Here is a 13516-nt window from a genome sequence, read left to right as displayed (position 1 = left end):
AGATAGAAATGTACTTTCCTGCCTGCAGTTACTTTCCAGTGAGTCTCAATCGCTCCTCGCTGCCATGGGAAAAACTTGGCGACACTCCGGGCACGAGGCGACTAAAGGAGCCTTTTCCCAGCTCATTCCCTGCACTTCCCACGTGCTCTGAAGCTCACCAACATAGAAAAACCTTCTCTCTAACCCAGGCTCTTCCTTTCTGGCCTTCAAAGAAAATCCCCCAACCTGTGAGCGGATCCTGCTGTCCAGAGGGGGGAATCTGTATTTTGTTAGCTACAGGAAACGGGAAAACTTCCAGCGCTGGAATTAAAGCCCAGAAGGAAGGAGCTGAGCTGGGGGAGGGGTCTCTGTCACTACAGCAGTCATCAGGGGGTCAGAGCTACACAAATTTTAAAGGCAGAGGGACACAAGAATGAAAACTGGTGATTCACCAGCCAAGCCTGAACCCATGAGGGCAAGGAAGAGGAAGGAGCAGCACAGAATCCCCTCATCACATGTCCCACCAAAACCACAAATAATCACATTCAGTTCAGTTTTTCTACTTCCCACCTCTCTGACCCACACCCAACCCCATGACTGCCTTTTCCACCATGTAAGAGCAGCACTTTCTCAACAAGTTCAGAAATGCCCAGAATGGGTCCCTGCTGCCACATCCAGCATCCCACTCACTGCATGGATCCCCTATGATGTCCCTGGCTCTGATGCCACAGCCAGAGCCCCAGTGCCAGGAGCAGCAGCACTGGCACCTCCACACCCACACATGCCAGGACAGCCCCCTGCCAGCCCCTGGCCCCCTCCCTTCCAACACATTCAATGACAACACCAGATCCCAGGCTCTGTTTGTCCCCCAAACCCAGGGAACCACACACATGGGCACAGGTCAGGTGAGGAACTGGGGCCTCGTGCTCAGGCCACAAACCCACCGAGTCAGCGCAGGAGATTCTTGTGCAGGGAGAGAAGAACAGCTCAGCTGTGACAACACATCAACAACAGCTAAATTTAGCAGGTTATTTTCGGTAATCCAGATGCTGGGTAAATACAACCTTATTATTTCATGCAGGGGCAAAGGTTCAGACGAGTCCCTCATGCTGCTTTTGCCTGTTAGTTCACCACATCCAGCCGCAGGAGCCCACCCTGAAATGCTGCAATGTCACCACTGTCTGGCTGTGCTGGCAAAAGCCACCAGCTCCAGCCCTGTCCTTGAGCAGCAAGAGGAGCCACTGCTCCATGACATGGGCAGAGCACCCCCTGATCCCTTTTGGAGGGGCCTGGTGCTACTGTTGGTAGGAATTTTTTCTGAAGATGCAGTTTTCAGGTGCATGGCCAGGCTACGAGCCTTTCCTTTCTTCAAGCTTTTCCTTTCTGCTCAGTCCAGAACAATACATGGGAAGTGAAGGCTGGAGAGGAAGCAGAGGGTTAGGAAATCCATGGAAACCTGACCCAGCTGGGATTGTTCCAGTGGTTCAGTTTGGGGCTGTGCAGGGGCTCTGTGTCCCACCCAGCTGAGGCTGCTGCCCGAGGGGACTGCAGGGTGGCACGGGGCAGCAGGAGGGAGAGTAGGGACACAGGAGTCCCCAGGTGCTCTACAGCTGAAATATCACCTCCAAGAAGGCAGATAAAATCCAAGTTGTTTTCCGCCATCACTGCTGCAGGAGCTGCCATGGCATCCCCAGGTATTTTAGTGCTGGGGGAAGCCACAGTGACCTCCTCCAGCCGGCGTTCAGGGAAGGAGATGTGGCAGCAGAACCACAGCCCCAAACAGGGGCTGGGAATGGGTCTGTCCATGCCTGGAAGGCAGCTCACGGAATTTGCCAGGTGTGCTGGAAGAGCAACAGTGCTGAAGGGGGAAAGTCAGAGGCAAGCTCTGGGAATTGAGGGAAGAGACACTTTGCCAAGAGCTACTGGGATAAACCAGAACCAACTGCACCCTGCCTCATGCCACCATGTCAGGAGCTGAGGTCCTTGTGTCACCATCCAAAGAGACTGAAAATCATCATAGAGAAAGGAAATGGTGTCCCCCAAGCCACAGCCTGAATGGCCTCTGTCTCACATCTTCTGGGGACAATGAGTGAAGAGGACAGCAGGCACCTGCCCTGGCCCCTTCCCAACACCCCTGCAGGCTTGCTCCCTGTCCAGTGTAATCCATGGGAAGGGGAGAACTCCAGCCTGCTCCAGGCACCGTGCTGCTGCAGGTCACAGTGACACCAGGAGCCACTATACCCCATCATCACATCAAGTCACAGGTGACAAATCTCACAGTGAGAAACTGTGCAGCTGCTCAGGACACGAAGCTCCTGCTCAGGACATGAGGCTCCTGCTCAGACATGAGGATCCTGCTCAGGACACGAAGCTCCTGCTCAGGACGTGAGGCTCCTGCTCAGGACGTGAGGCTCCTGCTCAGGACATGAGGCTCCTGCTCAGGACATGAGGCTCCTGCTCAGGACATGAGGCTCCTGCTCAGGACACGAGGCTCCTGCTCAGACATGAGGATCCTGCTCAGGACACAAAGCTCCTGCTCAGGACACAAAGCTCCTGCTCAGGACATGAGGCTCCTGCTCAGGACATGAGGCTCCTGCTCAGGACGTGAGGCTCCTGCTCCTCCTGCCCCCAGAACCCAGTATCCCTCCAGCATCCAGAGCTGGGACAGGGATATGTGACAGGCAGGTGTCAGCTGGGGTCATCTGAATGTCATTGAGCCTTCACCAGGAGAGATCTGCATTCTACAGGCAGTTTTAACCAAGGGGAAAACAGCTATAAACATTCTTTGCCCCAAAATCCCAGTCACAGTGTGATCCATAGGAGCCTTCCCTTCCACAGGGCTCTTTAACTCTTTTTAACAAGCTCTTGACATTTATGTTCTTAATCTCTCCCATGCAAGGGCCAGAGACCACCCAAGACACCTCTGGGGCTCTCTCACAAAGCACCTTTTGTTACCCAGAGCTCTCCTGTGCTCTGGGCTCCCACCAGCCAGACTCTGAGCTCACTCCACCTTTACGTGCATGAAAACAAGAGGCCCTCAGTGCATCACCCTTCGGGCAGGGAACTGTCTGGAGATCCCCAGGCACATCCCATGGGCTCCCTGCACAGTGGGCTTCCATTTTCATGGTGCCAGGACTCCAGCCAGCAGGGTGGGCAGCCCCACTGCCCCCACCTCCGACACCAGAGCCACCATCCACGTAGTGTGTCCAAAGCAGCAGAGCCATCCCAGCTTCAGCTCCCTCCACTTCCAGGGCCACCAGAGCCGCTGGCCATGGGCTGCCCTGTGTAGGATGGGACAGGTTTGACTCTGGGGGTGTCACTGCACAAAGACCCCCATGGCACCAACCAGTGGGATGATGAAAGATGGGACCTCTACCCTGCTGCCACAGCCCCATCCCAGGTTCCTGGTCCTGCTGGCACCCTCTCCCTCTTCCTCCTCCTCTTGCTCCCAGAGACCACCAGCAGCCTCCCCAGCACCCACAAACCCCTCATGGCAGGGTAGCCTCAGCCCCAGCCTCTCCCCCTACCTTGGCACAGGTTTGATCAGGCAGCAGCAGCCATGCACAATCCCCTCAGATCAGCCTGCAGCTGCACTGTCCCTCCTGCCCCACAGCCATGGCTGAGACACTCCTGTCACACAAAGCTGAGGGGCTCCGAGCCAGGGGTGACCTTCCTGCCCATGGCACTGCAGTGCCAAGGCTCTGGAGCTCCCCATGGGATTATCTGCTGAGCACAAAGCTGCTCACCACAAAGACGAGAGGACTTGAAAAGGAACCAAGGTCCCTTTGCAAGTATATTATCTTGAAATATACTCACACTGCTGGCAGAAGAACCCAGCAAGGGGACATTCCTCTTCCTGTGACCCCTGCTCACCCCACAGCAAGGGCACTCCTGCCCCAAAAATTATTGCTGTAGCTTACCTGCATCTTTTTTATCTTCTAACAACGAGAATTTCTGTGAAAAGAAAGAAAGAAAAAAAAAAACAGATTCTTTTTTATTTTATTGTTTCTCACATTTGTGGAATGCTACCCCTCACATCTGGGCTTGGACCCTGCTCCATCCTCCTCTCTGCCCAGAGGTGACCTGAGAACAGCAGTGCTGACACAGAGCTGAGACCAGCAATGCTGCTCCAGCCATAGGACAAGCAGGGCCCTGGCAAAGGCTTCTCCCAAGGGCATCCCACTGGTTTTAAAACACCACCTCCACTCCCAAGGGCCCTGAGCACCGGGCAGACACGGTGTGCCCAGCACGCACCCACCACCCTGGCTCCCAAGGGAATGGGACCAGAGCAGCAGAGCCTCGGCAGCACGTGGGAGACAGCAGCAATCTGCAGAGGTGGAGGAGACACAGAAGGTCCCCATTCCTGGTGCTGAGGTGAACACAGAGCCTGGAACGCTCCCCAATCTCTCTCTGGGTGCAGATGGCCCCGCAAACGGGCCAGAGGTGCCGGCGGGATCGCTGCAGGAATGCGCTGTGCTGCTGAGCCGGCCTTTCCCACGGACCCCCGGGACCCCTCTTCCTGCTGGGGCAGCAGAGCTGAGGATGAGCCAGGGAAGACAGGCTTAACCATGTCCCTGCTGCTGTGCTTCCTGCAGCAGCTGCCCGAGGGGTGCCATCACCAGGGCTGGGGCTATCGCTGTGACCCGTGTCCACAGGGGACGTCACCCAGCTCCTCTGGATCCTTTGGCATTGCCCAATCTGTTCCCACACCTTCCTTTTCCCCATGAAATCTTCCACCAGCCACAGATCCACCTCATTTAACCTGGAAAGCTTTAATCCCACAGACAGAACCCAGCACGTTTCTCTCTGTTCAAGAAATTCCTCAGCAAGGAAGGTGAGAATTCCTCTCCTGATCGTGGTGAGCAGCTGAGCAGCACTGGAATGGGGAGCAGAGCGGGTCTGGGCTGAAGCAGAAGCCTCAGCCCTACAGGAGGCCACTGAAGGCAACCAGGAGGTGGTGCCCTGGCCAGTTGGGCCACCAGACCCCAGGTTGGGCCAAAGAGATGGGCTGAAGCCACTGCTGGGTGCTTCCAAGGAGGCTGAAAGCTGTGGGCACGAGTCTGTGAGGCCAGGCTGGAGCCATCCCAAGCTGCAGCTGAGCCAGTGGCGATGCAGGACCCGGTGTCCATGAGTGTGCCACCACCAGTACGATGGCAATGCCAACACACAGGGATGAGCAGGGTTAATGAGGACAGCTAAGCTCTCTAGAGACAGCCAGGACGAGACAGCAGGGACAAGACAGCCACTAATATTACCAATGAATTTCACAAATGTAATTTTTAGACTTAACTATTTTAAGCATTGCACTGAAAGCCCGGGGGACAGCGTGCATTCCACATCCATTTCACCACAGCAGATCCACTCACCCAGCACAGCCCGGTGTACAGCACTGTCTGAAAAAGGGATTTTACCACTTTTCCCGATCTGAAACTCCTGAAATTCACACTAACTATAACTCCACAATCTCCCCAGCTCACCTCCCACCACACTGCATAGGCTGGGACACAATGAACCAACAGTGATCAGGAGCAGGCAGGGAGAGTCATCTGTTATTAAGGTGACAGATGAAGAATTAAACCCTAATGAAAAATCTCAGATGCCACACCGTGAGAACTGCTGCTGCAGGAAATGAAAAACTGGGGGCCTTTGGCCTCACTGCTCCTTTGTTATCCTGCTCACAGGTCGGCCACTGCCCCACAGCCACGCCACGGGTGACCTGAGCCTCTGGGTTCGGAAGGATGTCCCAGCCCGGCCACTCCACACAAGGAGGCACCGCAGGACCCTCTTGGAATGTGCTGACCACCTCGGGGGCTGAGGGTGCACACACACACACACACAAACACACACACACACAAACACACACACACACAAACACACAAACACACACACAAACACACACACACACAAACACACACACAAACACACACACACACAAACACACACACACACACACAAACACACACAGACACACACACAGACACACACACACACACAAACACACAGACACACACACACACACACAGACACACAGACACACACACACAGACACAAACACACACACACACACACACACACAAACACACACACACACAAACACAGAAACACACACAGACACACACACACAAACACACACACACAGACACACAGACACACACACACACACACACACACAAACACACACACACACACACACACACACACACACACGCACACAAACACACAAACACAAGCACACAGAGCCCAGCGCAGGGCTCGCCGGGCACAGCCCCCTGCCCGCCCAGGGCTGCCGGGACACGGTGACCCAGCAAAGGGCAGCGGGCGAGCTTAGGGCACAGGGACCATAGCACCTACACGTGGCCCAGCCAAAATTAAACGTCTCACATGCACGTGGGGCGCGGGCACGACACCCCCCGGAGCAGACATGGACACCGTGACCCAGCTGAGCCCCGCCGGGGTCCCCAGCGCCCCTTCCAGAGGCTTCTCGGGCAGCCGGAGGGTGTCAGGGACGGACAGCGCGGAGTGGCGCTCCCTTACCTTGGCTCTCTTGAAGCAAGCCCAGAAGAAATCCAGCAGTGGCATGATGTGCGGGCGGGGGCCCGGCAGACCCCCCTAGACCGCGGAGCTGGCCCCGGGCGAGGGGAGAGCCCCCCCCGGGACCCCCATGGCAGCGCTGCGGCGGAGCCGGGCACAGCCCCGGGCGGGCAGCGGCGGAGGGAGGAGCAGCAGGCAGCGGCGGAGGCGGGCCAGCGTTCAAACCCTGCACCGTTATTCAGTTGGTCGGGAACGGGCTTGGACGCGATTGAAATTCCCTGAAGATTGCGAGTTTTAAACAGCTCCAGGCTTTCCTTCCTGCCTGGAACGCGTCGAGCTGCTCCGATTCGCAGGCAGTGGGAAGGGGCGAGGGATGACCGACGCTCCAGAGCAGGAGAAGGGGGATTTTGGCTGTCAAAGGCACATGTAGGACGTTAGAAACCCAAACCCTGGACGGCTCAGATTGTCGCTCCGGTCCTGCCCGAGCTGACTGGCAGCTCCCGGCGCTCTCCTCTGTGAGGCACAAGGTGTACCCAGCCACGGTGCCATCCCTGGCTGCTCAGGTGCTGCAGGCACCCTTACCACAGAGCAGGGACACCTAGGGCCAGCCTGCTGCTGGGATCCCAGCAGGGTAAATAACATAGGGGAATCCCCCCCAGCCGTGAAATATGGCTGTGCCCTTCACTCCAGCTATTCATATATACATATATACATATACATATATATATATATATATATATATAGCTCTGTATCTGCCTGCTGCAAACATCATTCGCTCACATGCGCCACAATAAAAGGTCATGTCACAAACATTTGTGCCAGCCCCCCACTCACAGACCCCCGAGCCAGGATCCTTCCTGCAGGAACATAAGAACACCCCACAAACTGATGATTTGTGTCAGCAGCTCAGAAGGAGCTCGGAAGGGCAAGCAGATCCACAGTGCTGCCTGGGCTCAGCCCTGCTCCCACAGGACCCTTGGTGGCTGTCACCCTCCCTGGATTGGCACCAGGGTCTCCAGTGGCATCACTCCTGCCCACTGCCATCTCGGGCTGGTGTCAGCTCTGCTCTGACAGGACCTGCGGGCAAGCAGAGCACAATGGTTCTGCTCAGGATGTGACACGTCTGTACCCAGCCCCCAGCAGTTGGTGCCTGTGGCAGCTGTGTCCAGTGCCACGTGTCAGACAGGGCAGGCCAGGACGGGGTGCTGGGGCCACAAGGCATGAGGATAAGGGGGATAAGGGAAGGACAAAAAGCACAGGAGGTCACAGCACAGCAGGAGCAGATGCACCTGCGAGGAGAGGATGGTGTGAGGCACTGCCAGCATCCAGCAGACCTGACCAGCACCAGGGCCCTGGACTGGCAGCAGTGCCCTGGTGGCACTGGCACAGCCCTGCCATTGCCCAGCACGGCCCTGCCGTGGCCCCAGCAGCAGCCCACAGGCAGCATCAGCCTCGGCGCCAGCTCCAGCTGCCTCCTTCCATCTCCCCCTCACTCATTCCTCAGCGGGCTCTGGCACTGCTCCCAGCCCTGGCACCAGCTGCAGCTCCTCACCCTGTCCCCTGCATTACTGGTGTTACTGGGCCAGTGCAGCAGGGCTGGGGACACCAAGGCACAGCACAAGCTCTGTACATCAATCCCTTTTCTTCTCCCTTAAAAACACAGGGCTGGGGAGACAGTCCCACCTCTATGGCACCTCTCCTAGACAGGCTCACCTCTCCTAGCAAGGATTTTCCCCACAGGATTAAAAGCCCAGCTCTGCTGCCCTATGGCCACCCACTCTCCATAACTCACCCACCTCTGCCTCAAGGGCTGCAGGTTTTAACCCAAGGACTTGCAAATAGTCCCCTGCAGGGTTCATCTGGGGCACTGCCCAGTGCCAGACATCCCCATTCAGCTCACTGGGCACTGCTGTCACAGGGCTGAGGCTGCCAGGGGACCACCACCGTGGCCAGGACATGGAAGGGCACTGCCAGCACAGAGGCCTGGGAAAGGCTCTGCCATCGTCACTCTGGGCAGTCCAAGGAAACTCTTCAATGATTCTACAGGCTCTGGGACATCTGGGCCTGGGCTGAAGCTGAAGGCAGCTGTCACAGGAGGGACTGTCCCTTCAGAGAGGGTGGCACTGCCAGGCTTGGTGGCACTGGGCTCCTGTTCCCATCAGGGGCTCACCCTTCAGCACTGTGTGTTGCTCTGGAGCAGGACAGGCCCTGCTGCTTCAGCCATAACCCTGCCAGGACCCAGAGAATCACCTCTGCTTGCTCCAGAGGCATCAGGTCCTTCTCCCACTTCCTCCAAAAGCAAAAAAAGCCAAGCTAGCACAAATAGAAGCAGGCTGTCTCCTTCCCAGGCCTGGGAGACAAACCACAGCGGTTTCTGCATACTTGTGTAGCTTCTTCCTACCCGGTCATCCCAAAAGCATTCCAGTAATGCTACATCTTGGATCCTTCCTCAGCGTGCCAGGACACTATCCTCGGCAGGAATAGCTCCTGGGGACTGGATCCATGGGGAAGTGGCAGGAGCTATGAACACCAAATGGGTATTTCTGCTGAGTGGCACAGGGACACAGACCCCACTGCTGCATTTGGCTCTTCCCAAAATTCCTAATGTATCCACTCCACAGACAAGCTTAGAGGACAAGCAAAAGCAATATCCATTCATTCTATAAATATATATATGTGTGTGTTTGCGTGTGTCACTATCCTCCTCAGACCCACATGAGAACCCATTTTAAACTTGAGTTAATTTTAAGAAGCCAGTTCTAAGGAAAACATCACCCTGTACAGATTCACTAAGAGTTTCCCATTGCTGCCCAGAGTGCCTGGAGCTGGGACAGACACCGGGATGTCACCAACCTGCCACACACATCCCGTGTTCTCCGAAAGTCACGGGAGGGTGTTTTGGAGGACAGGTACAGCCTCCTCCCACAAGAGATCATTCCCTGGAGGATGCCATGTCCCCACGGCCGGAGCTATTTCTGTGTCCCGATGAGCTCTTGCTGTGGCGGCTGTCGCACAGATCAGTGCCAGCTCAGGCGGTGCCGGCCAGGCCGTGTCCCCGCAGCCACAGAAGCGGCCGTGGGCACGGCAGGATCCGCGGGGTGTGCTCGGGGGTGTGAGCGGGGCCAGCCGAGCCCCGAGCCGGAGGCACACGGGGATTTTCCACTTTCCGCCGGGCACAGGCATTTCCCGAGGCTGGGAAGGGCGCAGCTCCCGCCGAGCTGGCGTTTCCCCATTAGCACAGTGGGAACAGGGACCCTTTTCTTCTCCCGGCCACGGGGCGGGTGCTGGCGGTGCCGGGGCTGTGACACCACGAGGGCGGTGAGAGGAGAACGGGGGCAGGGAGCACACGGGGAAACCGCAGCCCCCGGGAGCAGCAGCGGGGGCAGGGACAGGGCTGAGCCCCCCGTGTGCCCAGCACACAGAACCCCACGGAACCCCGCAGCTCACAGGGCTGGGACCCCACTGTGGGGCCACCCCTGCTCAGACCCCGGTGCCAGCTCTGGCCCAAGGGGCCAAATGTCTCTGCTGCCACCAAAGAGGCCACAAGAAGCCAGCTGAGAGATGTGAATGCCTAAAGGCAGCACAAGCCACTCCCCAGCTCCCCGCAGGGCCACAGCTGCCCCATGCCACCAGTGAGCCCCCTGCCCACTCGCCACCACTGCTTCTCCACTGAAAAGTTCCTCGTTGAAAATAATCCCGCCGTGCTCCGGTGTCCAATGGCTCACGGGTGGGATGCTCTGGGCACGGGCACTGCCTGCGAGGACACACGGGGCTCTCGGGATTGCCACACGAGCCACAGGCTGCACCGGAGCTCCAGCGCTGAGGGAAAGCTGCTCTCTGCGATGGATAATTAGGCAATTAAATTAATCCCCACGTGCAGCTCCTGTGGCAGGAGGAAGCGCTCGGGTGAGCAGGGCAGTACCCTGGAGAGCCTCCTGGGGCCAAAGGCATCAATCTGTCCATCCCACAGGGATGGAGATACCAGCCAGACCCTTGGCATCCCCTCTGAATGAGTGGCACTGTGGGATGTCCCCTCTCCCAGCTCTGGTGGCCCTCGTGTCCTACTGAAGCTTCACCCTCCAAAGCCAGTGCCATTTTTGCTTAGCCCAGATGTGCACTGGACCCCCAGAGACAAGCCAAGGGCCTGTGGCCCCAGCCAGGGCTGCAGGAATCCCGCTGCAATCCCTGTCCCCAGAGGGCTCCTGGCACAGACAGGTCTGTGCATTTCCCCACACAGGATGCCCCAGTTTGCAAACAGCAGTGAGAGAATTCACAAACACCGACTGATTTAGCGCACACACAAAACCAAACAAACTGTGCAGCTGACTAATCCTTTGTCCATGATAGCTTTGAGGAATTTCTGCTGCACCAGCTGGGGGGTGCTCCTGCCCCAATTCCCAGAGCCAGAAAGCTTGGGGAGTTCAACAGGGGCTTGGGGTAGTACTCAGCTATTTAAATACTTAAATGTACTTTAAAGAGCATAACTGATATGGTGACATTTTTGACATACTATAGACAAGATATGCAAATTACAAATATACACAAATGATCCAGAAGGAAATTGAGGCTTTTTGAGAGCTGTATTCCCATTCAATTCTAATTCCATTTGTATTCCAGCACCCAAGATTTACTGGCTGGGGGCATCTACAGAGACTCCTATGCAGGACAGAACTCCAGCAAAAACCTGCTGCTACCAATCTCTAGCTCTCTTCAAGATGCCTTTGTGAAAACAAGAAATATAAATCAGGCTGCATTTTTTAAGTACAAAAGGGGGCATGAGCAGAATGCTCACCAGGCAATTTTTCCTACCCCTGGGAATAGCACTGAGCTGCTGGAGCCTGGCTGGGACATTAATCCTGGGACATTAATCCCCTGCCCCCAAGGCAGGCACCAGAGCAGCCCAAGGAATTGCAGCAGTTATTATTATTAGCTGGAGCAGGGAGGCTCCCATGGCGAAATGCCCGAGCACAGCAAGGGGTGGGCTGGCAGCACACATTTGTGTCCTCACACTCACACTCAGCCCTGGTACCTGCCACTGACAGCACACTCAGCAGCTAAAACACAACCACAGGCGACAGGGACACCTCCTCCTCCGGCTGGCACGATGAAATGTCATTTAATAAACTGCATCTGAGCCACTTGGGTATTTTTGCACATAGTTCTGGTGACAGCTGATGTCTGGGGAGGATCCCAGCCCTAATTCTGGCCAAGGGTTGGGATTAACTCCCAGGACAGAGGAATCTTGTCAGGTGCAGTGCTGGCTCCCTGCAAGGGCAGGTGTCTGCAAGCTGAATCCCCGGCATGAATTCACACCAGCCTCCTCTCACTCGTGGAGGGTTGAGCCACTCGTGTACCAGCTTTCCCACATCCAAATCCAGAGGTAAACCCTGTCCAGTGCAGCTTCTTGGGCAGGACTGGGGACATGACATCAGGTCTGGGACACAGGATGGGGGACTCAACAGCTAATAAATAAACAAATAATCAGCAATCAAATTCCCTGATAGCTCCAAGCACGCAGCCCCAGAGCAGGAGGTAGCATGGAGGTGACAGGAGCCAGGGGTTTTTGCAAGCCCAGCAGTGCCCAGTTGGTCACATTCCAGCACTGTGGGGTCTCTGGAGGATTGCCACCATGACCCACTGCCTGGCTCCACCACAGTGGTAGGAGACCCTCCTCAGTTGCCCTCAGGAGCCTGGGGTTGCTGTCAAACCCCACCAGAGCCAGGCTGGTCTTGTGGGCACCCTGAGAGCAGAGCACTGCAAAGATGAGGGGGCTGGCAGGGACATGGTGCTCCTCCCTGTCAGGAGCATCAGAGCACAATTTACAGCAAACAGCATCAGGCATATCTTCCCTTGGCACCTGCTCAGTCAAAACCACTGCCCAAAGATGCCCTTTCCTTCAGGCATGGACAAGGAGAGACATTCCACGCTCAGGGACACCAAGTGCCCATCCCATGCCCATCCCTTGCTCCCAGGCACCGCACCCCAGGACATTTCCAGGCTGGACAGGAGCCACGTGCCACTGCCAACCCTCTTTGGGGATGCCAGGAAAGACTCTGAGGCAGCTTCAGAAAACCCTTTATGCCAACCCTCAGACACACAAAGCCTCATTATGTGACAGTGAATTCTTTTCGCCCCCCACAGCAGCAGGAGCTGCCAGGCTTGTCCTGGAGAGGGATCCTGCTCCCAGCTCCGTGCCACAGGGCTGAGTGCAGCCACAAGCTTCCCCACTCCAAAGGGAATCAAGAGGTGGAAGAGGATTTTTGGGGACAGATCCTGGCTGCAGGCAGGGTGCAGAGTGAGTTGTCCCCACATCCTGTGCTGGGCTGTCTTGGGCTTCTGTTCCTGCTGCTGGGGAGAATTCCAAAGCCCTGAGAAAGAAGAGGCAGCAGCCCCAGCCCAGACCTCAGCCCCGTGGGTTTTGCTGAGGGAGGGCTGAGTTATGGAGAGGGGAAGGATTTAAATCAGTGCCCAGGATAAATAATTGCATGCTCTGTTTATGATCCTGAGACAGTAACACAAAACACCAGAAAAAGACTTGAAAAGAACCAGAAAACACAATCCTGGTGAAATCCAGCAGTTCTTGCTGAGCTCTGAAATTCACCCTTTGCCTTTCTCCTGTAGATATCAATGAGCTTATCAGGCTCCTGCCTTGCAGCAGCAGCCATGGGAAGCAGAGGAACAGAATAGGGATGGGGAAGCACCAGAACAGCCATGGGGACGAGACTGTTCCAATGGTTCAATTGGCCCCACGGCTTCTCTGCTCCAAGGGCTCCAGAGCCTGGAGCTCTCTGCAACCATAATAACCAGGACCAGATGTCTTGAGGACCACTATGCTCACACGAGTTTCTCGTTAGCACAGCAGACTCAAAGGGGCACAGAGATGTCGTTGGGACCTGACAGACAAACAGGCTGCACAAGGAGCACAGACACTGCAGTGAGGGAGCCCAGCCAGAAGCCTGTGGGCCCACAGGCACAGGAGGAGCTGAGAGAAAAGCCCACAATGCCC

At 56.3% G+C, this 13516-nt stretch overlaps 1 protein-coding gene across 1 annotated transcript in view; it reads right to left on the bottom strand.

Moving 5' to 3' along the window:
* The window catches only part of STARD8 (StAR related lipid transfer domain containing 8), a 41905-nt gene extending 35214 nt beyond the window's left edge, over nucleotides 1–6691 (bottom strand). Inside the window, exons 1-2 of the mRNA XM_058848246.1 lie at nucleotides 6514–6691; nucleotides 3900–3933 (exon numbers count right to left, since the gene is read on the bottom strand). Coding sequence (XP_058704229.1) covers nucleotides 3900–3933; nucleotides 6514–6558 — 79 coding nt within the window. The 5' untranslated portion in view covers nucleotides 6559–6691. The remainder of the gene's footprint in view (nucleotides 1–3899; nucleotides 3934–6513) is intronic.
* Nucleotides 6692–13516: the final 6825 nt, after the last annotated feature.

This window comes from Poecile atricapillus, chromosome 12 (genome assembly GCF_030490865.1).
Source record: "Poecile atricapillus isolate bPoeAtr1 chromosome 12, bPoeAtr1.hap1, whole genome shotgun sequence".
Lineage (NCBI taxonomy): Eukaryota > Metazoa > Chordata > Aves > Passeriformes > Paridae > Poecile > Poecile atricapillus.
Note: the sequence above shows the minus strand (reverse complement) of the source record. Positions and strands in the feature narration are given on the sequence as shown.